Source organism: Colletotrichum godetiae, assembly GCF_030913485.1.
Source record: "Colletotrichum godetiae strain CBS 193.32 chromosome Unknown BDP55scaffold_49, whole genome shotgun sequence".
Lineage (NCBI taxonomy): Eukaryota > Fungi > Ascomycota > Sordariomycetes > Glomerellales > Glomerellaceae > Colletotrichum > Colletotrichum godetiae.
This window is the reverse complement of record NW_026851297.1, coordinates 226,000-247,178: the sequence shown is the minus strand read 5'-3', so window position 1 is coordinate 247,178 and position 21,179 is coordinate 226,000. Positions and strand designations below refer to the sequence as shown.

Sequence of the window (21,179 nt, the reverse complement as noted above, 5' to 3'; positions counted from 1 at the left end):
GAAGGAAAGCTTATCAACAGGCATTGATTGAGAAAAGGGTCAAGCTTGCCTAGCAATTGGATCTGGCTTCACTCGAGTATAAATACTCCTGGTGAGGACCTTGATGGCCGACTTTTTGCTTCTCATCCCTCACCAGCAACGGCAAGACCAACCCAGCAGTACCTTCCTCGCCTTCTTTGTCCAACCTTCGCCATGAAGTTCCTCGCCGGCCTCTCCTGCCTCGCCGCTGTTGCCAGCGCCGTTGTCGTCGATCTCAACAAGCGCGACAGCCCCCTCGATGTCAAGATCGAGTCTACCGGCAACACGGCCATCAAGGCAAGCATCACCAACACTGGCGCCTCTGACCTCAAGGTCCTGAAGGCTGGCTCTATCCTCGACAAGCTCGCTGTCGAGAAGGCTGAGGTCTTTGCTGGCTGTAAGTGCCTTCTTATGAATAACCCCAGAAACCGGTTTCGGCCACTAACGAACCTCGTCAACAGCCGACAAGGTCGAGTTCGACGGTATCCGTCTCCGTCTCGGCACCAACGGCCTTCCCGAGGATGCCTTCCAGGTCATCCCCGCCGGTGAGACCGTTTCCGTTGAGTGGAACTACGGTGAAGTCCACGACCTCAGCGTCGGAGGCAAGATCGATGTTGCCGCCAAGGGCGCCCTCTCCATCGCCGAGGCCGGCAGCAACGACATCACTGGCACCGCCTCCTTCAGCTCAAACATTCTGAGCGTCGAGGTTGACGGCGCCGCCGCCTCCAAGGTCCGCCGCGACTTCCGCGAGAACGTCAAGCGCACCGTCGTCCAGTCTGACTGCACCGGTACCCAGCGCACCGCCACCACCACCGCTCTCTCTAACTGCCGCGCCCTTGCTGCCGCCGCTTCCTCTGCTGCATCCACTGGTGCTGCTGCCAAGATGGTCGAGTACTTCAAGTCCTCTTCCCCTGCCACCCGTACCACCGTTGCTGGTGTCTTTGCCAAGGTCGCCACTGAGTGCGGCAGCACCACCTCTGGTGTCTCCAAGCAGTACTGCACCGACATCTACCCTGCCTGCTCCTCCGGTGTCATCGCCTACACTCTTCCCTCCGCTTCCTACATGGTCAACTGTAAGTAACACTGCCCTGACGACGAGACATTGTTTTCGGTAGCATATCTGACGAAATCTCACGCCACAGGCCCCTACTTTTTCAATAGCCTTACCGCTCTCTCCAGCACCTGCCACGCTCAGGACCGTGCCACCACTGCCGTAAGTGTTGCTCCAGGGCGGGTATCGACAGTCTACCAGTTACTAACTAGCTCTTTACAAGCTTCACGAGGTTACCCACTTGACCCAGATCAAGGGAACCACCGATCAGAGCTCCTGCTACGGATACAGCTGTGTTCAGGGCTTGACTGCTGCCCAGAACCTAAACCACGCCGACACCTATGCCCGTAAGCCTCTATCGCTCAGCTTTGAAGGTGCTTTTCTAACCACTCTCCTCTTGAAGTTTTCGCCAACGCCATCTACGTCGGCTGCTAAGCGATCAGCATCAAGATGGACAAATCAAATGGGTTCGAGATTGAGAACTCGGCCAGGCCGACTCTCAGGACCAGGGGATAGTCATGCTTGGGCATTGTCTGCGGCTTCGTTCCGAGGACGACAAATCACGATTCTGATACATACCTTGGCCGATACCTAGGTACTTAGAATACATGGTTGAGTAAGAAACCCTTGCTTCTTGCGCTGAAAGATGTGACCGAGACGTGACACTGAACTTCCACTAAATTCAATTCAACTGTGACAAAAAAGCAAAAATGAAATCTCAATGAACTGATGGATTCTAACCATTTTAACTCCCCGAGGTGGGCTCGAACCACCAACCTCCAGATTAACAGTCTGACGCGCTAGCCAATTGTGCCATCGGGGATATTGAGATGCTTTTCGATGACACTGGTGGCCTCGCAATTTGATCATGATCCTAGAGTGAAAGTGGTGGATTGCGTGTGGGACATTCGAAGCCCTATAAACAGAAGCGAGTGTCTCACGACCCAATGGCAGCGATAGCACAGGACCGAGTCCCACACTTGGCACCACCTGCAAAACGTCGCACCCCACGTCCGGATCAAAGTTCTTACAATTACAATGCCTCAACCATGATTTGATTTGATATGATATGGGGCTTCGGAACCTGTCAATTGGTAATTGTTGGACTGATGGTGCAGTTAAACAAAGTTCATGTGACTGAGAGTTGGAGTGCCGTAAGCATTCAACAGCGAACCCCAGCGTAAAGTTGACTCAGCACAGAAGGGCCGTCCCGTGCGGCAGCTATTTCCGTACAATTTCCACTGGCTCGGACAATGCTTGTTGTCGAGTTTACTCGGCTCATGACGTTGCTCTAACACGAGATGCCCTTGGAGACATGCTTACAAATGACGATGTCCACGGTGGCTGCTGGTCTTGAATCATTGTTCTGAGCCACGTTATCAATCTCGATAATCACTTAGTGAGCCCCTCGGATTATCCGTCGATTCTTGTAAAACAAAAGCGAGGTAAGACCCATTGATCGTGTAGTTCCAAATCTTGTTAGATGGAAAACTTTTTTGGCCGCAGTTGAAGGAAACTTGGCTACGCCGATAACTCCTTCCTAATTTGTCTTTTGCCCTCCTCAACCTTTCCACAAGGAAACTTGAGTAAAACTGATCTTCACCATGACTGTATCTCACAACATCCTCATCACGGGTGCATCGGGCTATCTCGGGGGCACTTTACTCGCTCGCTGGGCGAGCGCCGGCCTCACGGGCTATGATAGGCTTTTTGCACTCGTTCGAACAGAGGCTCAAAGGGACCAAGTCAAGCAATATGGTGCTGAGCCTCTCACGTTTTCCCCTCGAGATGATCAGGCTGTCCGAGACGCAGTAGTACAGAATCGGATCACCATCGTCTTTTACTTGATAGATGCTTTCGACTTTGTTGGCCAAGAAAACTTCATCAAGGCTCTGGGCCAAGTGAAGTCTCAGACAGGTCTGCACGTTCACTTGCTTCACGTGTGTACACCCCGTCAATGTCATTGTTGATATTTGAGGGAACTCAGCTAACAGAGGTTTTCCTACTTCAGACATCGGGGGCCAAGATATTTTCGGGTCTTGCTGGGGCTCCCACGGATAGTTCGCTCTTAGATACCGACCCTGGTCTGTACGACATCCAGAAAGCTCAAGAGCCCTCAGTCCCTTTCATGAAGAAGGTGAGTGTAGCCCACAATAATCATCAAGCCATGCTAATTGTACGATGTACTCAAGCCTGTTGAGACGAACAAACGAGTTATTGACTTGGCCCAAGCCAACGATGTGAGGTCTTACATTTTTGCTCCCTGCATAGTGTGTAAGTTTCACAAACCGCAGAGTTCGGCTATAGCCTATGGCCTGTTATACACTTTCTTGACTGATTCCATGCCGCAGACGGAAAGGGAGAAGGATTTGGCAATCCTATTTCCATCCAAACTGTTGACATTGTCAAAGCTGCCATTGCTGCTGGACGAGTGCACTCAGTGACACCTGGTCGGCCTGTAAGTCACTACTCTCTTCTAGAACATGCGGACAAAAGCTTACCACAATCATAGACATGGCCCGTATGCCACGTCCTCGACAACACTACCCTTTATCTCCAAATTCTTCGCTCTATCTTGAACGGAGAGACCCCAGGATATGACAAGACCGGCTACTTCCTCGCGGCTTCTGGTAGTGTAGCCTGGGATGATCTGTACGACGCAATGGCCAAGGCACTTAAGGCCCGAAATGCCATTGAAGACGAACGTGTCATTCCCGCAGACGAATCGGCGCTTGGCAAGATGGCTCAAGGGCTGAGCACCGAGAGCTCTCTCGTTCAGATGAGATTGGCTGGAAAGTAAGAGGACCCTGGACTGTGTGACAACGTACATGGCCAAAAACAACCAGTGTGTTAATCTGAGCTAACACTGATCACTGTAACCTAGATGCACCTTCACAGCCAAGCACGGTGCTGAAATTGGATGGAAACCCCAATTTCCTCCAGAACATATTCTCGAGGCTGCTGATGATGAGGTCGAGCGCATTTTGCGGACGCTTCACAGCGACAAAGGTTTTGGCGACAAGCCATGGTACAAGAAAGAGTAGAGTTTCAACCGTTTCATTGAAGGCTGCTCTTATTCTCTGTCGGAATACCAAGTTCATGTTGTGGACTTGGCTCCTCGCCAAGTGTGAAGCAAACCAGCAACCATCAATTTCCTTTCATCGCTCTAGATAGGTCGGTCTACTTATCTGCTGCTCAAAACTCGGACAATGTGATATTATTAACACCAGGTGACTAGGTAGTTCAAGAAATTCTTATCATCTTGTTAAGCATTCTCCGTTAGGTAGCAGTGATGGGTACGGTACGGGTTGAGTTCTCAAAGTGCATCCTACACTCCATTCTTCGGCCTTCGGGCCATCAAACACTGCGATGTGGGACCTTCCAAAGTCCTTCATTCACCATGATGACGGCAGAAACGCTTGTACAAGCCGTCTCTCATAACATTTCTTGTGCTTCGGTACTTTTGATGATGTACACTGATGCAGTGAGCAGCTAGCGCCGGAGCCCCGCCACCCACCGTGGATCCTTTCCGGGCGCCGATTTGTAATGTGACGAATTCAGTCCGATCAATCAGTTCTTGCCAAGCTCCACGTTCCTCTCGACCCCCCTCTCGGCTACCCCTCGCAGTCGAGCTACCCTACATAAACGACTGGACTTACCCCCAGGACAAGTGTTCGTCAAGTCCCGCCATCAATCGCAGAAATTGCAACATCAAAGTCAACATGCCTGGAAAGCTTATCTTGTTCGATATCCCCGATCGGAACGGAGCCTGTTGGTCCCTGAACCCTTGGAAGAGTGGGTAGCTTTACTCAACTGGGTTGAACGCAGGAGCTTCCGGCTGACGTAACTGTTCGTACAGCTCGACTAGCGCTCAACTTCAAGGGCGTCGACTACAAGACGGAATGGCTCGAGTATCCGGACATCGAGCCTAGGCTCAAACCAACCGGCCTTGAAGGCGACCCGAACCAGATCAAACCTTACACATGTCCCGCTGTGCAGTTCCCCGATGGTACATACATCATGAATAGCGCCAAGATTATAAAACGCATCGAGGCCGACTACCCAGAGCCGCCTCTCTACATCGACTCGGAGGTGCTCCAGCCGATGTACGACCTTCTCAGCAAAACCTTTGGAGCATTGGTTGCTGTCCTGCTACCAAATGTCCCCCGAAAAATGTTGGGCGAGTACAGCGCAGAGTACTTCCATCGCACTCGAGCGGAGATTTTTGGGATGTCACTTGATGAGCTTGAGAAGGCCAAGGGAGGGGAGGAAGCCTGGACTAATGCCAAGGAATCATTGGAGGGACTTGCGAGTCTTTTGAATAAGACGGAAGGCCCTTACTTCCTTGGAGATAAAGGTAGGCAACCATCTCCAACTTTTCAAATCCATGGTCACTGAAACAGCTGCTAACACCATGCATTTTAGTCTCTTACACGGACTTCGTTTTTGTTGGCTTTCTGTACTTCGTCAAGCGAGCTGGCGAGGAACACTATCAGCGCCTTGTGCAGAATTCTGAATCCTTTGACAAGATATACAAGGCTTGCGAGAAGTGGCTGGAACGCGATGATCATTGAGCAAGCACCTGTTGTGCGGGGGGTCAGAAGACTGAACAAAATAATGGAGTCAGTTTTTCTTGAGAAAGACTAATGAAATATATCTATTGTAACACTGATCTTGAATACATGCAAGATGTCTTGTCCCCATCTAGCTTGATATGAAATCATGAACCCGACGAGTAGGCTATCCTAGGAACCTCCAAGGATGCCGCTTCAGTGTCTCTCGAGCATGATATTGGCTTCATCAGGCCAAGTGTAGTTTTTGACGCGGCCAACGTCTCGAACCAACCTTCCAGGATGAATCCAGAGATACAAGGCCATAATCGCCACCATGGGAACGGCATCAAAGAGATACAAGAAGATCTCGTGAGTCATGATGTACCCATTCTCGCCCTGGAAATATTCGACGCCCCTAACCAAACTTCTCAAAAACATGAGAGAGGCGACGCCGTACGTCATCAGGTAATACTTCCTCCACGCGATGCCCGCCCTTGTCGCGTTCAGGTCGTTCGCCTCGCGTCGAGCACAGGTATAAGAGTGCCAGCAGGAAAGCACGAAAAGGGTGATGACGCCGAGTTGGGCCGCCAGACCGGACATAATGAGGGTCTTTCCCATCTTGATACCTTCAGGATCTCCCGATGCGGGCATGACGGCACCAAAGACTTGGGTTACGAAACAACCAATGTCGATGATGACGTAAAAGAAGGCCGTGAGACGCGGGCTGACAAAGGCGTGGCGACGGAGATCGAGTGCGATAATGATGCGGCCGAGACTCATGTAAATAGTCGCGGCGAAAAGCGGCGGTGATCCGAGAATCAGGAGGTTCTGTAAGATGTATGGCCCAGCTACAATGGGGTTCTCATGAGCCTTTGCGCGTCCATAATAACCAAATGCTTCGCCTATTTGGTTTGATTTTCTTAGTCACTGAACTATGGTACATGCCTAACGTTCGATGATGTTTGGTGGAGAAGACTTACCAACGCCGCCTAATATGAAGGGTATGAAATGCCATGCTCTTAGCCAGAACATGTAGCCGATGTGAAGGAGTACGCCGAGCCCAAAAATGACGAGAAACGCCCATCCTGCCCCTCCATTCGGTCGGTAGTTGTAGAAAACGATCTGTGTTCCGTTGACTACGGGTCCGAATGGACCAGGCCCGTCTAGCTCGTTCACCATCGTTTCTGAAGCCTGAGTCTGGACGTCGATCTTATCGAAAGCCTTGACTGTTAAAGAGCGTCGAAATGAGGCAAATCGCCACAACGAACAGACAAGAGAAGGAAAAGGAAAAAGACTGGTACAGATTCTATGTCAAAGCTAAAACTATAGGCAAGAAGAGAAAGAGGCTTTAGGAAAGGCACTTGTCTCTTATAATCTTTCTAGACCTTAGCTTGAGAGTAGACGTAGCGATTCAAGGGCGATCCACAGCGGCGGTGCGAAGCGCATAGCAATACGATTTTGGAATGCGATTATTCGTATTCAATACGACAGCTAACCGCCATGTGGGGGTCATCACAAGAACCAAGAACAGCCACCTTACGTGACGGCGCGCCTGAAATTTCTTATTGTTTGTCTATCAATAGAGCTGGAGATCAGAGCTCCTTTCAGCCCATTCCGATTAGCGTTCCCAATATCAGCGAGAGTAGCGATCTGACGGTTCCCATGTTCGACTCTACTACATGTACGCGGCTGCTATCGTCTTCACTATGTGTAAGTCACGATTTGTAAGTGCGCATGTATCTTGCTTCGCGTAACGCGATGGTCAAAGTATAAGCATGGTTTAAAGCTGTAATTCTGATGAATATCGCCGATCCTCTGTACCAGATTAGAGACTCTGTGTCGTTCCCATATTCCCCATTCCATTCGAGGATTTGTTCCGAACTTCCGACCTCTCAGAATCCCACTTGCAAGGGCTTCTGCAGTGGTCCAATCTAACGAATACCATATCCAGACGCTGTAGAAAACTTGCATCGATAGGAGGATCTGTGCTGGAAGAAACCACCTATAGTGCCTGAAGTTATCAAAAACTGGGGCTAACATCGCAATTTGACGACTAAGTTGACCAAATACATTTCCGAAACGCGCAGATCCCATTTCAGACCCCAAGGTTCGCCGAGGAATGTTCGGAAAGGAAAAAACGTACTCCGCACTCACATTCTTGGCTTTGTTGTTGCATTCCCTGGGGTCAAGCGACTCAAGCTTCAGTCGTTGGGGCTGGGGTTCCGTCTGAAACAAACGTCACAGATCTTAATGTTGGCCGTGCACACATCACCGACGTGACGAACCCCTCAAATTGGATCCAACGTATCGATGCGGCACGGGTTCGACATTCAGGCCCGCTCATGTTACCCGATATTGAATCATCGTCAAAGTAGTGCAAGCATTCCTATGATCTAGGCTACCATGGAGTCTCATGCGCCACTAAAGTTCAAAGGGGCGAGGCCCGGCCAAAGGATCAAGCCGGGGACTACTCTCCGAATCCTTGGGATTGGCGACTCCATCACAGTGGGGTTTCTTAGTGACATAGACGGAGGGGATGGTAACGGCTACAGACTGAAGCTCCGTGAAGATTTGTCGAGTAAGTTCAGCGGTCCTATTCCACGAAGACAGGGAAACAACACTAACGAACCGTCAAGATGATAGAGTTGTCTTTGCTGGAACAGAGACCATGCATGGCACAATGCGTGGAGGGTATTATGTACGTTGAGGAACGGTTTCTTACCAAAGACTTTTAGGCACTAACGAGTAACCCGGCATCTAAGGCAGCCTGGAATGCCATGACTATCAAGTTCATGTCAGATAATGTCGGACCTTCTCTGGCCCAAAGACCTAACATCGTCCTTGTCCATGCTGGGACTAACGACATGAATCCGAATCCGGACGTCGCTAGAGAAGGTAGCGATCCTCACGCTGCAGCAGACCGTTTAGGTCACCTGATCGACCAGATCGCACAGACCTGTCCAGATGCTACAGTCCTCGTCGCCAAGATCATTGGCTGTTATGACCCAGCACAAATGAGCAACATCGCTCAGTATAACGCTGTAATCCACGAGGCTGTTCAAGCCCGACAAGCGGCCGGCAAACACGTCCTCACTGTCGACTTCTCGAGCTTCCCGATGAACGCACTGAGAGACGGCATACATCCTACCAATCCGGGCTACCGCTTATTCGGCGACTATTGGTACGATTTCATCACTCAGATTCCTAGTGACTGGATCAAGACGCCTGTTGGGGACGACCCGCGTCGATCTGGAGAGTTGCGCCGCGATGCACCCGTCAAAGGAAGATCAACCAGTCTTTGTGATCGACTTTTCGGCCTGTTTTTCGGCAGAGAACCAGAACTGGTGGTGAAGGCTTGAAGTCCAGCAATAGACATTGAGTAACAGTGGTCCAATTGAAGATTAGCCGGTCTCCGACTCCGGTAGCTTCTCCGGGCTCCTCGTTACCTAGTCGGAGGCTTCTACGGGGCATACTCGTATGCAAGATTCGAAGAATTGGCCGAGAGCTGACCGGGAAACTAAGCGTACTTCCTCAGTTGATCAGACATCAGTGCAAGGTAACGAAACCATAGGGTATTGTCAGGGCAGGATAAGACTCCTTCAACCTTTCAACTTCTGTCACTAGAGTTTACATATCTAAAAACTAGACCATTCCAGCTGAATGTCAATATCAGAAGCTCTCCCGAGTCCGTGAAGGAAGCAATTATTTCAGCCCGTAATAATGTGGCGATTGATGCCAATTTTCCATAGGGTGTAATCTTTCACTAATTCAATGATCCCCGGAGACGGTCAAGCGCGGCGCATATCGGCTTCATCAAGACGCGAGCTGCTGTACCCCAGGAGGTCAAGGACGTACGGGATTCGGCCGGTAAATGGGGCAGAATGGATCGGGTCCATTCAACCTGTAAGGAGAAAGGGTTTGAGCGAACCCTTGTCACCGCAGCGTAAGGTCAATACGTCCATCCAATCCCCACGCGGGGCGGCGCCGGGGATAAGCGCCGGCATCTTCCCCCAGACTGGCAAAAGACGGTTACACCCTCAACGCCTTCAGGCTAAATTGCTATTGCCGGCTTTGATCGTGCTAGGGTCTGTCGTCTGATGGCCATTCCCACGCGGGGTATAGTGCAGGCTGGAGTCTCTAGGCTCGGCGTATTGTCACATTCGACCGAGAGGTGTTTCAAATGACAGGCATGCAAGCTCAATAAGGGTTTGGTTTCCTTCGCCGATAGTTTTCGTATCTGCGTTGGTTTACGCTTCCACCGGTGGTGGCATGGGTCACTTGCGTGGAAACGCGCCATGAAGAAACGAGAAAGATCATCGTACCAGATGCTGCAATGCTTACACCCTGCAGCTGTACCTCCTAGCTCCCTCACAGGATGATAAAAGAGGCGACGTTCCCATCAAAACACAAATCCAGTTCCAACACTTCGTTAAACTGCAACCGAAGACGTTGGCTTCACTCGTCGACAGAGTCCACCAGACAGCATCGACCGTTCGCTGTCCAGATCTCCGTGCCTTGTCACGTGCCATCGCAAAAATTGACCCACGACCATGGGGGGCCACTCGACTGGCAATGCAGCTTACGATGCTGCGTTACAGAGGCGGCAGGCATTGATGGGTGCCAGCGGTGCAAGGGCTCTTGTAAAGAATTGGAAAGTTGCCCGCATTGCCGCCTTTGCCTGCATCGGCGGTGTCTTATACGGGTACAACCAGGTAAGATATGTTTGTTGAGCTGATTTACAAGCACAAAGGTGCAGTAGACACAAGTTACTTACTCACAGATAGGGCATGTTCTCCGGTATTCTCGCGATGCCATCGTTCGAGAAGCGTAAGATTCCCCTGCAATTTCACGTAGCAGTCGATATGACCGCCGTTATTGGGAATTTCAACCAGCTTACATAAGCCCACGACTTTAGACATGGACGGATACACCAAGAACCCAACCCAGAAAGGTTGGCTGACGTCAATTCTCGAGCTCGGTGCCTGGGTCGGTGCTATCTTATCAGGCTTCATCGCTGAAGTTTGCTCCCGTAAATATGGTGTCCTCATCGCGACTGGCGTCTTCATGCTCGGTGTTATCGTACAAATATCATCTATTTCAGGTGGCCATGAGGCTATTCTAGGAGGAAGATTTGTCACGTAAGTTATCTCCTGCTAGATCCATGTCGACTGCCCCGCGACTTGAGCAATGCTGATGTAAAGGCCAGTGGTATTGGTGTTGGAAGCCTTTCAATGATCGTTCCACTTTACAACTCGGAGTGTGCACCGCCGTGAGTGAAACAAGACAACCGTAACGCTTCACCCCTGACAAAATTCTTTGCATAGGGAGGTCCGAGGCGCTCTTGTAGCCCTACAGCAGCTCGCCATCACCTTTGGCATTATGATAAGCTTCTGGATTGTAAGCATTTATCCCTGTCTACTCTCTTGTCCATACTTCTAATATTCCATAGGACTAGTATGTTCTTCACTTACATCCAGACTCCATCTTTGACGTGTTCTGATAAACCTGACCTTTGAATAGCGGGTGTAACTACATCGGCGGCACCACTGAAGACACACAGTCTGATGCAGCTTGGCTTGTCCCGATTTGCTTGCAATTAGGTCCCGCTGTCGTCCTCTTTGTGGGCATGATTTGGATGCCGTTTTCCCCGCGATGGCTTATTCACCACGGTAGAGAGTCGGAAGCCAGGAAGATCCTTGCCAATCTCCGAGACCTCCCTGAGGATCATGAGCTGATCGAGTTGGAGTTTCTCGAAATCAAAGCCCAGTCGCTGTTCGAGAAGCGTAGCACAGCCGAGCACTTTCCTCATCTTAAAGAACAGACTGCTTGGAACGTTTTCAAGTTGCAGTTCGTCGCCATCAAGGCTCTTTTCCAGACCAAGGCCATGTTCAAGCGAGTCATTGTCGCAACTGTAACTATGGTAAGTCTGATCTCGAACAATCACTTCAGGAATACCAGGTTGAATGCAAGGATTGCTGACAGATTCTAGTTCTTCCAACAATGGACTGGTATCAACGCTGTGAGTGCCCCTAACTTGATTCTCCCTGTGGTTATTTTAGCTGACAAAACCTCCAGGTGCTCTATTATGCTCCTCAGATCTTCAGCCAATTGGGACTGAGTCAAACGACCACAAGCTTGCTTGCCACCGGTGTTGTCGGCGTGGTCATGTTTATTGCAACGATTCCTGCAGTTCTCTGGATTGATCGTGTCGGCCGAAAGCCTGTCCTCAGCATTGGTGCTATTGGCATGGGAACCTGCCATCTCATCATTGCTGTCATCCTTGCGAAGAACATTGATAGGTTTGATCAACAACCAGCTGCTGGGTACGGTCTCTGCCATTACTGATGAATGACTGTACTGACTTCTTTACTTCAGCTGGGCTGCAGTGTGTATGGTTTGGCTGTTCGTGGTTCACTTCGGATGTGAGTTGTCATGGCCATCCTGGATAAGAATATTACTGATGATGGACAATACTAGACTCGTGGGGTCCATGTGCATGGATCATCATCGCCGAAGTTTGGCCATTGAGCACCCGCCCATATGGCGTATCTCTCGGAGCTTCCAGCAACTGGATGTTAGTTCGAAGAAATAACACAGACAAACTGGCTCATCGCTGACAATATCCAGGAATAATTTCATTGTTGGACAGGTCACTCCAGATATGTTGACAAGTATCAACTATGGCACATATGTCTTGTTCGGATTGTTGACTTACCTTGGTGCCGCATTCATCTGGTTCGTCGTTCCAGAGACTAAGCGTTTATCTTTGGAAGAGATGGTATGTCTACGTCATGTCCCCTATTGACGCTTGTCCTTTGACATATGTCCCAAACTGCCATACCTAGCTAATCTCGGCTGCAGGACCTTGTATTTGGCTCCGAAGGCACTGCCGCTGCTGATTTTGAGAGAATGGAAGAGATCAACAACGAAATCGGCCTGAGTGCAGTCCTGAACCGCGCTTCCCCGAGCGGCGGATACTCCAAGTCGGATGACTTGGAGAAGAAGGACATCGACGCTGCTTCTGCCGAGCACCATTAAGAGAGCCATGATCTACCGGAAGTATGACCACCACCTACTCGCACGCAGATCCACCAACACATTCATGTGAAAGTCGGTCTGTACTGCTATGGCCTGGTAGCTTCACGCCAGTCTTAGTCTCGTGGAATGGTGGGAGGAGGGGAACTAATAGCGTAGGTAAAGTAAATCATGCCATACGGAACTTGTCCTGCATCCTAGGATTCAAATACAGATTGGATACATTCTAGCAAATCTTTCGAAAAGAACGTGTGCGCCCATACATCTCTAAAGGGGCAAACTTAACTCAGCTCCACACGATTACATACCAAACGGTTACCCTATTGCAGTATTTGTCAATTACCTTTAAAAATTATTTCACAATTTAACCATCTAACTATCAAGGTTATAGATTGATCACTTCTGTGTAAAGGTATAAAGTTATCCTAAGTGGTCTCAAATGAGAGAACTTGATAGCATGATACCTCTATTACACCACTTTGCAAGTCATCCAGACCTTTCGAAAAGGACCCCGCACGATATGTTGTGATTCGGACATACAAGTCAGCCTCAAATCTGCCTTGAGAAGACATGGTTTAGTAGTATGCAGACGAGAACTAGCGCTTATCCATCCGCACCCTTTTTTGGGGTACTACCTTCACCACACGAACGATTGGCTGCCATGCTCGAGTATCTGCATATCCTGCCTAGATGGCGTCTCACAGCCCTACAACTCTAGCAAGTTTAGTGACCAGTTAAATGCACGCTGAAAGGCAGCAGCTAGCTCGAGCTAGAACAAAGATGCACGGTGTGTTGAGGTTCTTGGCCTACTTTATTGTCGTCTTGTACGGCACCTTCAGCGAGTGGACCGTTTCTCTTGTAACTCTCGTCACTAACTGTTCCTCTTCTCTGAATACCGAGACTCAGACCTTCTTTTAGACTCGCCGTAAGGTTTCTTGAATCAGTATGTCTCCCGAATCCACGACCGATGATGCGCTGAAGGGCGACGATGACTTCTCGATCATCGAACGCTTGGCCGATGCCATTCGCATCGAGGAAGACGTTCAGATCAGTCAGAAGGACCGCAAGGAAGTCATCCAGGATCTCTACGAAGGCCCGAAGAAGTGCCAGTGTTGCATCAACTGGATGGACGATTGTCCAAACGGGGTCGATCTGACCGAAGTCGATGAAGACGACGATGAAGACAGCGGCAGCCCCCTGATCATTCGACGCCGAGTAAACGCCAGCCGCACTGGCACGATCATATCTATTCACTCGATCGAAATTCGACATGCGGCGACCCGCAAAGTTCTGATCGATGTTTTCCAACCCTACGATAACATCGTCCACCGAGTCAAGTACCTTACATTCTTGGCCCCCTTCCACCAGTTCTTCTGGCGCTGGGAGCGCTTCGAGAAGGCCGTCGCGGAGGAGAAGGACGACACTGTGAAGAAAATACTGGTTCTTTTGAGGGGCTTGGTCAAACGCGAGCTGGCAGGGGCGTTTGCCGTGAACAAGGAGCTCGTTAGCCACGGGGTCATCACCTTCAGCTACCTCTGGATCTTATTCGCGCCCGGGGAGCTGATCTACTCGGCCGACGACAGTCACGACCGATTCTACGTCCTTCGATCATGCTCCGCGAGAGACATCGCCACAGAACTAAGTCTCTCCTATATTGCTTGGGGTTATCCAGCGATGCGATTCGGCACGGTCCACGAAGACATCTCCATCGAAAATTTCCTAGGGTCTCGCCCAATTGACAGTCTACCTGCCTTCCCCGCCAAGTATCTCCGCGACTTCTCAGGAATGCAAACAAAGCTTGTAGAACGAGGGCGCAAATACGCACACCTGGCTGGTACTCATTACAAAGCATACCATCCCGCAGGACAGGATCCGAAATCTGAGCTTCGGGTGATGATCGATCCTAGTCACAGAAGGGTATATCTCTCAGCATATATCCGTGATAAAAGTGACGAAATGCTTGAGGTACTTTTCAGCCAGTACACCGATCTCATCAACCAATCTCCGGTGGATTCACCTCCCCCGAATGGCATACACGTCCCTTTGGATGAGTACATTGACGAGTGGGACGAGAGACCAAGAGGCGGTCGTCGACCTTTCCGAGGCCCCATGCCTCGACGGTCTTCCCCATATTACGTACCACCTGCCGTGCCCAGACGAAGATCCCCAGTTGTAATCGAGACTGACCGAAGACGTCGGAGCATCTCTCCGGGATTTAGTAAGGCAGAAACCCCTGTGTGCCAAAGAACATCAATTAACACACCTTTCAGGAAGACGTGATGAGGATATCGAGGAGAACTCCAGAAAGAATCTAACGGAATTTCATCTACAGCTCACAGACCCCGAGGTCGATGGATTTGATCTCAAGGAGAAAGTCTGGAGTAAGTATCCGATAGAACAGCGCACCGCTTAAACTTTGAAACCTTTTGTAACCCTTTGGAATAGGAAGCTTTGAAGTAGACCGAATCCACGATATCGAATGGAATACGAAACCCTTCGAGAGTCTCGTGTTGCCGGACGGATACAAGGATTTGATTCTGGCTTTCGTTGAGAGTCAGGTCAAGGAAAAGGTTGCATTTGATGACGTGATCAACGGCAAAGGTCACTTCAGGGGGCAATCGGTGCATGTATGTGTTAAAGGCACAGTGCTAACAATCCGTAGGTGGTGGGCTCGTAGCCTTGCTTGCCGGAGATCCAGGCGTGGGCAAGACTCTCACTGCCGAGTCAGGTACGATTTAATCTGACTCTTTAGTAACTGAACACGAAGCTGACCTCCGTAACAGTTGCCGAGAAAATCCAAGCTCCTCTGTTCAAGATGGAGTTGGGAGATTACCACGAGGACGATCGCGACAACGACGTTAACCTAGTTCGCTATGATGACAGGAATCAATCCTTGAGTCCCCGTCCCCGAGACCCAGAACGTCCAATGAGCTTCACAACTGCATTTGAACTCGCTGCTCGCTGGGGAGCCGTTCTTCTGATTGACGAATGCGATATGTACTTGGAGAAGCGCAGTGAAGCTTCATCCAAACGGAACAGGATGGTCTCTCGTAAGTAGCTCTGCCATAAGCGTTACCCTCTTCACTTGTAGGTTTTACTCACCTGACTGACACTAAACTTCGTGCAGGCTTTCTGAAAGAATTGGAGTACTATCCGTCGCTCCTCTTCCTCACTACGAACCGCGAGCGATCCCTTGACCCTGCCATCTACTCCCGTGTCCATCTCAACATCAACTATCCCGCATTGGACGAACCTTCCCGTATGACAATTTGGCAGACTTTCTTGGAGAAAAACGACTCGACCATATCAAGGAGTGAGTTTGGATCCCTGTCTAGGATCCCTGTGAATGGCCGCCGTATTCGAAACATTGTGAAGACGGCTGGCATCATGGCGAAGAAAGACGGGAGAGCGGTAAACTTTGATGACGTAAAGAAAGTCATGAAGATCACCGAGGGAATCGAGATTGAAGACTTCTAGCGACCTTGATTGATGAGAATACGGGAGTTTGCTGCTTTGTGCCATCTGTCTTTTGAACAAGTTGGACCTTGCTTTCGCGACGCCGTTGAATAATAGATGCACAGTGTACTTCAGGTTTCAAGTTCAAGTATACGTCGTATCCGTCAAACGGAATGCGAATGAATATGGAATGAAGTCTCGAGCTTGTACAGGATGAAGCAAATAAAGAACTATGTACATGTGGATGGAATATTTCTTTGCTCCGGTGAGGTTCTGGTGCCTCTGTGGAAAAGGCCATATCAACGCCGTTAACGGCCCAGTCCTCAGGTGAAGTGCGCATCGATGGTCTTCTTCATATCCTGAGCAATCAGCTTGTGTCCAGCAGTCGTTGGTTGAATAAAGTTCATCCAGAAGTATTCGTTTGCGTGTCCGTCAATCATGCAGTCCGTCCACTGCGCCGTCTCATCTCCATCACAGAAAAGGTTCAGCGGCTTCGGGAAACCATATGCCCTGGGGTTCGCCAAAATCTGAACCATGAAGCTAAACACGTCATAGTAGATGACTTTCTTGCCGAATTGTCCTAGGCTCTTCTGTATAGCCGAGTTTGCTTGCTGGATTACCTGGCCCCAGGTCTTGACGCAGTCGGCATTGGTACTGCAGAGATATTTGGGCGTCACCGGGGCAAGATGCTTCGGGTAGATATTGGCAACCATGACGTACGGTGCCCCCTTGTCGATGAGGGTCTTGACCTGCGCCGTGATCTTGGCTGCCGCGTCGTTTGCGAACTGCGCGTTCTTTGGATCGCCCAGCCAAAAGGCGTCGGTATGCATGCTAAGATCATTCTCGCCGAACCAGAGGAACTGCAGAGAAGAGCGAATACCCGGGGCGCCTCGGCCGGTGTAGTTGGAAACTTGTCCAATCATGTCTGTCGCCCCAGCCTTGGACTTGGTGTACGTGTTGTCGAAGGTCGCCCCGAAATCGCCTCCGCCGCAGCAACCGCCGAATGCATAGTCCGTCAGCGGAACCCGGAGAAGATCGGAGAGGTAGGACACGGCGACCGGGCCGTTTGTCCATGTTCCGAACCCGTAGACGTTGGCTGGGTCACCAGTGATGCCGTGCGCGAAAGAGCCGTTGCCGTTGTCGCTAAGCTCATCGCCGTAAGCTACGAGGTTGTTGAATGGGTAGGTTGCCCGACCTGTCAAAGTCGTGTCCCTAGTCACGCGCGCTGCGATGAGAGGGAGAATTGAAGCAATGAATCCCACGCTGTGAAGCATTTTGAAGTGCAAATGAGTGTGAATTTGACAAGAAAATCAACGGTGATCAATGGAAGATCTTGAAAAATGAAGCTCTGAATAATGCAGGTTTAAGTCAATCGGACGGAATGTGGAAATCTGAAGATATTATACATGAGCTCAGGAACTGAGGCAATGTTTTCGTGTTCAAACAACGGCATGCCTTGCTCATTGAGAACCTCTCAAATTAAAGTCTCATTTCTTTTCCGGGTCTGTGGCGGCGATGGCGTTGTTCGATGTCGCACCAACGTGGCTGGTCGCATTGACTGTTCCTTCAAGGAGTGAGACGGCCCAACCGTCCCTTTGCGCATCCAAATGGCATTGAAATGATCCAGACGAAGGATGAACAATTTCGATGCCTAGAACTTCTCATCCTACTTCCTATGCTGCCTCACGTAGCTATTCGATGATGACCCTGGCGTTATCAACGACCGTAAATGAAACAACTCGAGCCTTGGAAAAGATCATAGGCTTTAGCAAATTGCCAAATACTGCATCCCGATGCGTAACTTCTGCAATCCCTTGGAGGACTAAGAAGTGAAGTCAGACTTAGCCAATCAAACTCGAACGTCGCAATGATGCTCTCATTGGCATACACTCGGCTTCAAAGTTTCAAATGTCCAGTACCAAAGACCCGAGCAGAAAGGGACTTTGGTAGACCGATATTAGTCGTCGAGAAAACCTCTGGCAGAACGAACTACCAATAAATCGTCTTGATGGGATCGATGAGCTAAGCAAGTCGCATCAGGGCTAAACAAACAGGCCACTCACAAAACATTGCATGATGTTCCCCTCACCAACATTTTGAGATCTCCGACTCTCGGAGTTGATGTATGAAGACAATTGGACACACTCTTTTCTCCTGACTTGAGACTTCTCCAGCATAGCTCTCACGTAATGGCATCGACAACAGTGCTCCGAGATGTCTCACCCATACAATTAGACCACTTGATCGAACTCGCGTGCCGCATTTGGGTCGATGATCCGGCTTTCTCGATGCTGTTCACCAAGCGTCACGATGGCAGAATCGAGAACGTTCGTGTGATATGGCGACTCATTCTCAAGTATGAGATGGCGAAGGCCGGTACCGTGATAACTGTTGCTAGAGATATTTCCGAGACTGGAGAGGGCGGATATGTTGGCCTCGGCATTTGGCAACGGCATGGAATTACCGAGAATGCAAAGTCGTGGCAGGTCAATAGCCTAGGAAAACGTCAGTCTCAGCTCAATTATACCAGCATTATTAGATTTACTAATTTGTGCTTGCAGGATTCATGATGCTGCAGGTGGTCTTGGAATACTGGCATCGGCTTCTAGTCGGATCTCTGCCTGCCAGAAAAGTCAGAGAGTTAATGGGACAGCTGAACAAAGCCCAGAGCATGTATCCAACCGAGCGATGGCGTCTTTGTTGGCTTGGCGTATCTCCAAGCACCCGAGGTCGCGGTATTGGGAGGGGATTGATTCAATGGGGCCTGGACCGTAGCGAAGAGGAAGCTGTGCCTACGGTTCTCGAGGCTAGTAACGCCGGAGCTATTCTGTATAGAAAGTACGGCTTCAAGGAAATTGGAAGACAGACTTTTGACGACGGCAAGCACACACAGCCCATCATGCTTAGAGAGGCAGTCGGGATGAGTTCCTCGGCCTAGGCAGTAACTCTGTGCGAATTGATGTTTATCCAAGTCAAAATGGTGGACCTTTTCACTTGGGATGTGTCTACTGCGGAACTCAACGCAAAAATGGGAAAGAGTAATGGAATACGAAGAGTCAGGTATGTTCTGAGGCTCAAGTGGTAGTGGGGCTGTGGGGTGGCGATGCTCAAACCGTGAAGTTGGTGAAACTTAGGTCCATTTAGAGCTTCGAATCAACAACTCCACAGGAGCTTGATCTCAGCATCAGTTCAAACCATGGATATCGGCCGGCTGGCGCAATGGTAGCGCATCAGACTTCTACCAGCTCATGTACGAGTTGTGGTCATCTGGGGGTTGTGGGTTCGAGCCCCACGTTGGTCATTCTTTTGTACTTGGAAGCGAGTGGTCAAGACTTTTTTGTATGTCATGCAGAGTTGCAAACATCGTGATCATCAGACAGAATTTTCTCTAAAGTGGGCCCCGGCGGTCCCGGGTGGGGTGATTCCACAGAGCGAACGAGGGCGGGGCCGTCCTTACGGCCAACCACCCGGTCCCGGCCAGTCATCCAGGTCTTCAAGTCTGCCATTGCGGCTTGCGCTTCTCCGTGAAGGATGCGATGCCTTCTCGGGCATCAGCACTCCTCGCATGAAGCGCCATGATTCGTCCGGCCCAGCTTGCCGCATCCTCATAACCATCACCTCCTCTACCGTCAGTACCGTCACCCTTGATGCCGAGCTGTGTCCAAAAAGCCCATTTACCGAGGGCCATCGGCTGACCCGCTGACCCCGCAAGTCTCTCCACCACCTCCGCAACACGACCCTCGAAGGCGGCGGCAGCCGTGTCCGTGGACTCTGCGTGCTCGGGCGTCGGTACCACATCGACGGCACCCCGCATCTCGTCAGCGGTGATCGCTTCGGCGGTGAGAAGAAGCCGGTAAGCTTGGCCTGGTGATAGGCGCCGGGATACCGCCGTTACAGGACTCGTGCACGGTAACCCTATGCTAGCGCCAGGCAGCTGGAACTCGGTGGTGGATAGGGCGATGGGGTAATCTGTCGACGGCGCGAGTTGCAGCCCGGCGGCCGTCGCGAGGCCATGAATGGGACAGATAATGGGCGCTGGGCTCTGGCGAATGAGAGACATGACTTCGGCGCAGAGGGCAAACGTGCGCTTCACCTCGACACGCGAGAGCGAGGCGAGGTGTTTGAGGTCGTGGCCCGAGGAAAAGACTGGCCCCGGGCTGCTGCGGAGGACAAGGACGTTCGGTAGCCCGGCTCGCTCTCGGTTCCATTCTGCGGCATCGACGAGCCAGCTGTACCCCGAAGAGCACCTGTCTTTCGAGTCAGACGCGGAGCTTGCCTTTTCAAGCTCCCGCAAGATCGAGGGTCTGGAGGGAGGGAGCGTTAGAACTCTGCCGGATGATGGTGACGTAAGGTGCGCGAGGAGCTGCGTGCGGAGATCTTCGAGTATTTCCAGACTCAGGGCGTTACGCCTTGCTGGGTTTCGAAGATGGATGTATGCGGCTTTCGCCGGAAGCTTTGGGAGCTGCATCGGAGATTATAGCCTTTAAAGTCAGCATCAGGCGATAGGGTACATGTAGGTAGAAGAAGTAGAAGACTTGATGGATGCAAGGCAAGTGCCATTGTGACATGTGTTAGTTAGCTTTCCTGTCATACGGGGTCTAACTAATCTAGGTTGGTGGAATACGGCTACAAGTAGGAAACCGTTTACCCCGAGAGAGTTTAGACTCTCGCTCCCTCCACAGGTGGGTGGCATTCTACTTCCACCCGCCTCAAAAACAGTGCATGCCTTTATGAGCAGTTTTTGTAGTTGCCATCTTCTCCGCTGCAACTGAAATCAACTCAATTGTAAGCTTATGTATCCATAGATCGACCGTCGGCCCTTTTACGGCCAAAGAGGTCCAGTTGAACTGGTTGCTTGGCAAGATCGCCTGTGCTCTGGCTGGGCCGAGTCTTGGCTTTTCTGCCTCCCAATCCACGTGTTAATGGCCCGAATACCTCGTAAAGAGGAGAAATTCGAAGCATATAAATGCAACTCATTAATCGTAATCTACTTTGACTTCTTATGACTTTTGGCGTATTTCCAACTTCAACTCCTCTGGAACCGTCTGGCGTATCATGTGGTGTAT

At 50.5% G+C, this 21,179-nt stretch overlaps 10 protein-coding genes and 2 non-coding genes across 12 annotated transcripts; 8 read left to right on the top strand and 4 right to left on the bottom strand.

Annotated features, from left to right (window-relative positions):
- Positions 1–39: 39 nt before the first annotated feature.
- BDP55DRAFT_299627 (Deuterolysin metalloprotease family-domain-containing protein) lies at positions 40–1,630 on the top strand. The gene is made up of 5 exons (XM_060566617.1): positions 40–415; positions 480–1,091; positions 1,161–1,231; positions 1,293–1,416; positions 1,473–1,630. The coding sequence occupies exons 1-5, from the start codon at positions 193–195 to the stop codon at positions 1,502–1,504; spliced, it is 1,062 nt and encodes a 353-aa protein (XP_060425239.1). The 5' UTR covers positions 40–192; the 3' UTR covers positions 1,505–1,630.
- Positions 1,631–1,818: 188 nt separating this feature from the next.
- On the bottom strand, positions 1,819–1,892 carry BDP55DRAFT_t279. Its single transcript has one exon. It is a non-coding gene; the product is annotated as a tRNA-Asn (tRNA).
- Positions 1,893–2,251: 359 nt separating this feature from the next.
- On the top strand, positions 2,252–4,503 carry BDP55DRAFT_676795 (uncharacterized protein). The gene is made up of 6 exons (XM_060575847.1): positions 2,252–3,009; positions 3,081–3,206; positions 3,262–3,343; positions 3,421–3,527; positions 3,582–3,865; positions 3,954–4,503. Exons 1-6 carry the CDS (start codon positions 2,674–2,676, stop codon positions 4,111–4,113), a joined length of 1,095 nt encoding a protein of 364 aa, XP_060425238.1. The 5' UTR covers positions 2,252–2,673; the 3' UTR covers positions 4,114–4,503.
- A 135-nt stretch (positions 4,504–4,638) lies between these two features.
- Positions 4,639–5,771, top strand: BDP55DRAFT_676791 (uncharacterized protein). The gene is made up of 3 exons (XM_060575846.1): positions 4,639–4,864; positions 4,929–5,426; positions 5,495–5,771. Exons 1-3 carry the CDS (start codon positions 4,792–4,794, stop codon positions 5,641–5,643), a joined length of 720 nt encoding a protein of 239 aa, XP_060425237.1. The 5' UTR covers positions 4,639–4,791; the 3' UTR covers positions 5,644–5,771.
- A 1-nt stretch (position 5,772) lies between these two features.
- BDP55DRAFT_771905 (RTA1 like protein-domain-containing protein) lies at positions 5,773–7,056 on the bottom strand. Its single transcript, XM_060581125.1, has 2 exons — positions 6,603–7,056; positions 5,773–6,524 (listed from the first exon to the last, which is right to left on the bottom strand). The coding sequence occupies exons 1-2, from the start codon at positions 6,799–6,801 to the stop codon at positions 5,839–5,841; spliced, it is 885 nt and encodes a 294-aa protein (XP_060425236.1). The 5' UTR covers positions 6,802–7,056; the 3' UTR covers positions 5,773–5,838.
- Positions 7,057–7,880: 824 nt separating this feature from the next.
- BDP55DRAFT_590525 (GDSL-like Lipase/Acylhydrolase) lies at positions 7,881–9,452 on the top strand. The gene is made up of 3 exons (XM_060570919.1): positions 7,881–8,200; positions 8,259–8,320; positions 8,385–9,452. The coding sequence occupies exons 1-3, from the start codon at positions 8,026–8,028 to the stop codon at positions 8,979–8,981; spliced, it is 834 nt and encodes a 277-aa protein (XP_060425235.1). The 5' UTR covers positions 7,881–8,025; the 3' UTR covers positions 8,982–9,452.
- Positions 9,453–10,023: 571 nt separating this feature from the next.
- Positions 10,024–12,888, top strand: BDP55DRAFT_676786 (general substrate transporter). The gene is made up of 13 exons (XM_060575845.1): positions 10,024–10,334; positions 10,407–10,449; positions 10,538–10,760; positions 10,829–10,891; positions 10,947–11,019; positions 11,072–11,076; positions 11,143–11,542; positions 11,612–11,641; positions 11,698–11,945; positions 11,998–12,044; positions 12,100–12,196; positions 12,250–12,400; positions 12,484–12,888. Exons 1-13 carry the CDS (start codon positions 10,173–10,175, stop codon positions 12,658–12,660), a joined length of 1,719 nt encoding a protein of 572 aa, XP_060425234.1. The 5' UTR covers positions 10,024–10,172; the 3' UTR covers positions 12,661–12,888.
- A 512-nt stretch (positions 12,889–13,400) lies between these two features.
- On the top strand, positions 13,401–16,616 carry BDP55DRAFT_676785 (P-loop containing nucleoside triphosphate hydrolase protein). Its single transcript, XM_060575844.1, has 6 exons — positions 13,401–14,875; positions 14,928–15,038; positions 15,103–15,258; positions 15,320–15,385; positions 15,441–15,707; positions 15,785–16,616. The coding sequence occupies exons 1-6, from the start codon at positions 13,603–13,605 to the stop codon at positions 16,132–16,134; spliced, it is 2,223 nt and encodes a 740-aa protein (XP_060425233.1). The 5' UTR covers positions 13,401–13,602; the 3' UTR covers positions 16,135–16,616.
- BDP55DRAFT_560956 (uncharacterized protein) lies at positions 16,437–17,387 on the bottom strand (the record flags this gene model as incomplete). The annotated part of the gene is made up of 1 exon (XM_060570037.1): positions 16,437–17,387. The coding sequence occupies one exon, from the start codon at positions 17,385–17,387 to the stop codon at positions 16,437–16,439; it is 951 nt and encodes a 316-aa protein (XP_060425232.1).
- A 915-nt stretch (positions 17,388–18,302) lies between these two features.
- Positions 18,303–19,051, top strand: BDP55DRAFT_561065 (uncharacterized protein; the record flags this gene model as incomplete). Its single annotated transcript, XM_060570048.1, has 2 exons — positions 18,303–18,618; positions 18,675–19,051. 2 exons carry the CDS (start codon positions 18,303–18,305, stop codon positions 19,049–19,051), a joined length of 693 nt encoding a protein of 230 aa, XP_060425231.1.
- Positions 19,052–19,318: 267 nt separating this feature from the next.
- On the top strand, positions 19,319–19,414 carry BDP55DRAFT_t280. The gene has a single exon. It is a non-coding gene; the product is annotated as a tRNA-Arg (tRNA).
- Positions 19,415–19,606: 192 nt separating this feature from the next.
- Positions 19,607–20,581, bottom strand: BDP55DRAFT_561026 (enoyl-CoA hydratase/isomerase; the record flags this gene model as incomplete). The annotated part of the gene is made up of 1 exon (XM_060570044.1): positions 19,607–20,581. The coding sequence occupies one exon, from the start codon at positions 20,579–20,581 to the stop codon at positions 19,607–19,609; it is 975 nt and encodes a 324-aa protein (XP_060425230.1).
- Between the last annotated feature and the right edge of the window lie 598 nt (positions 20,582–21,179).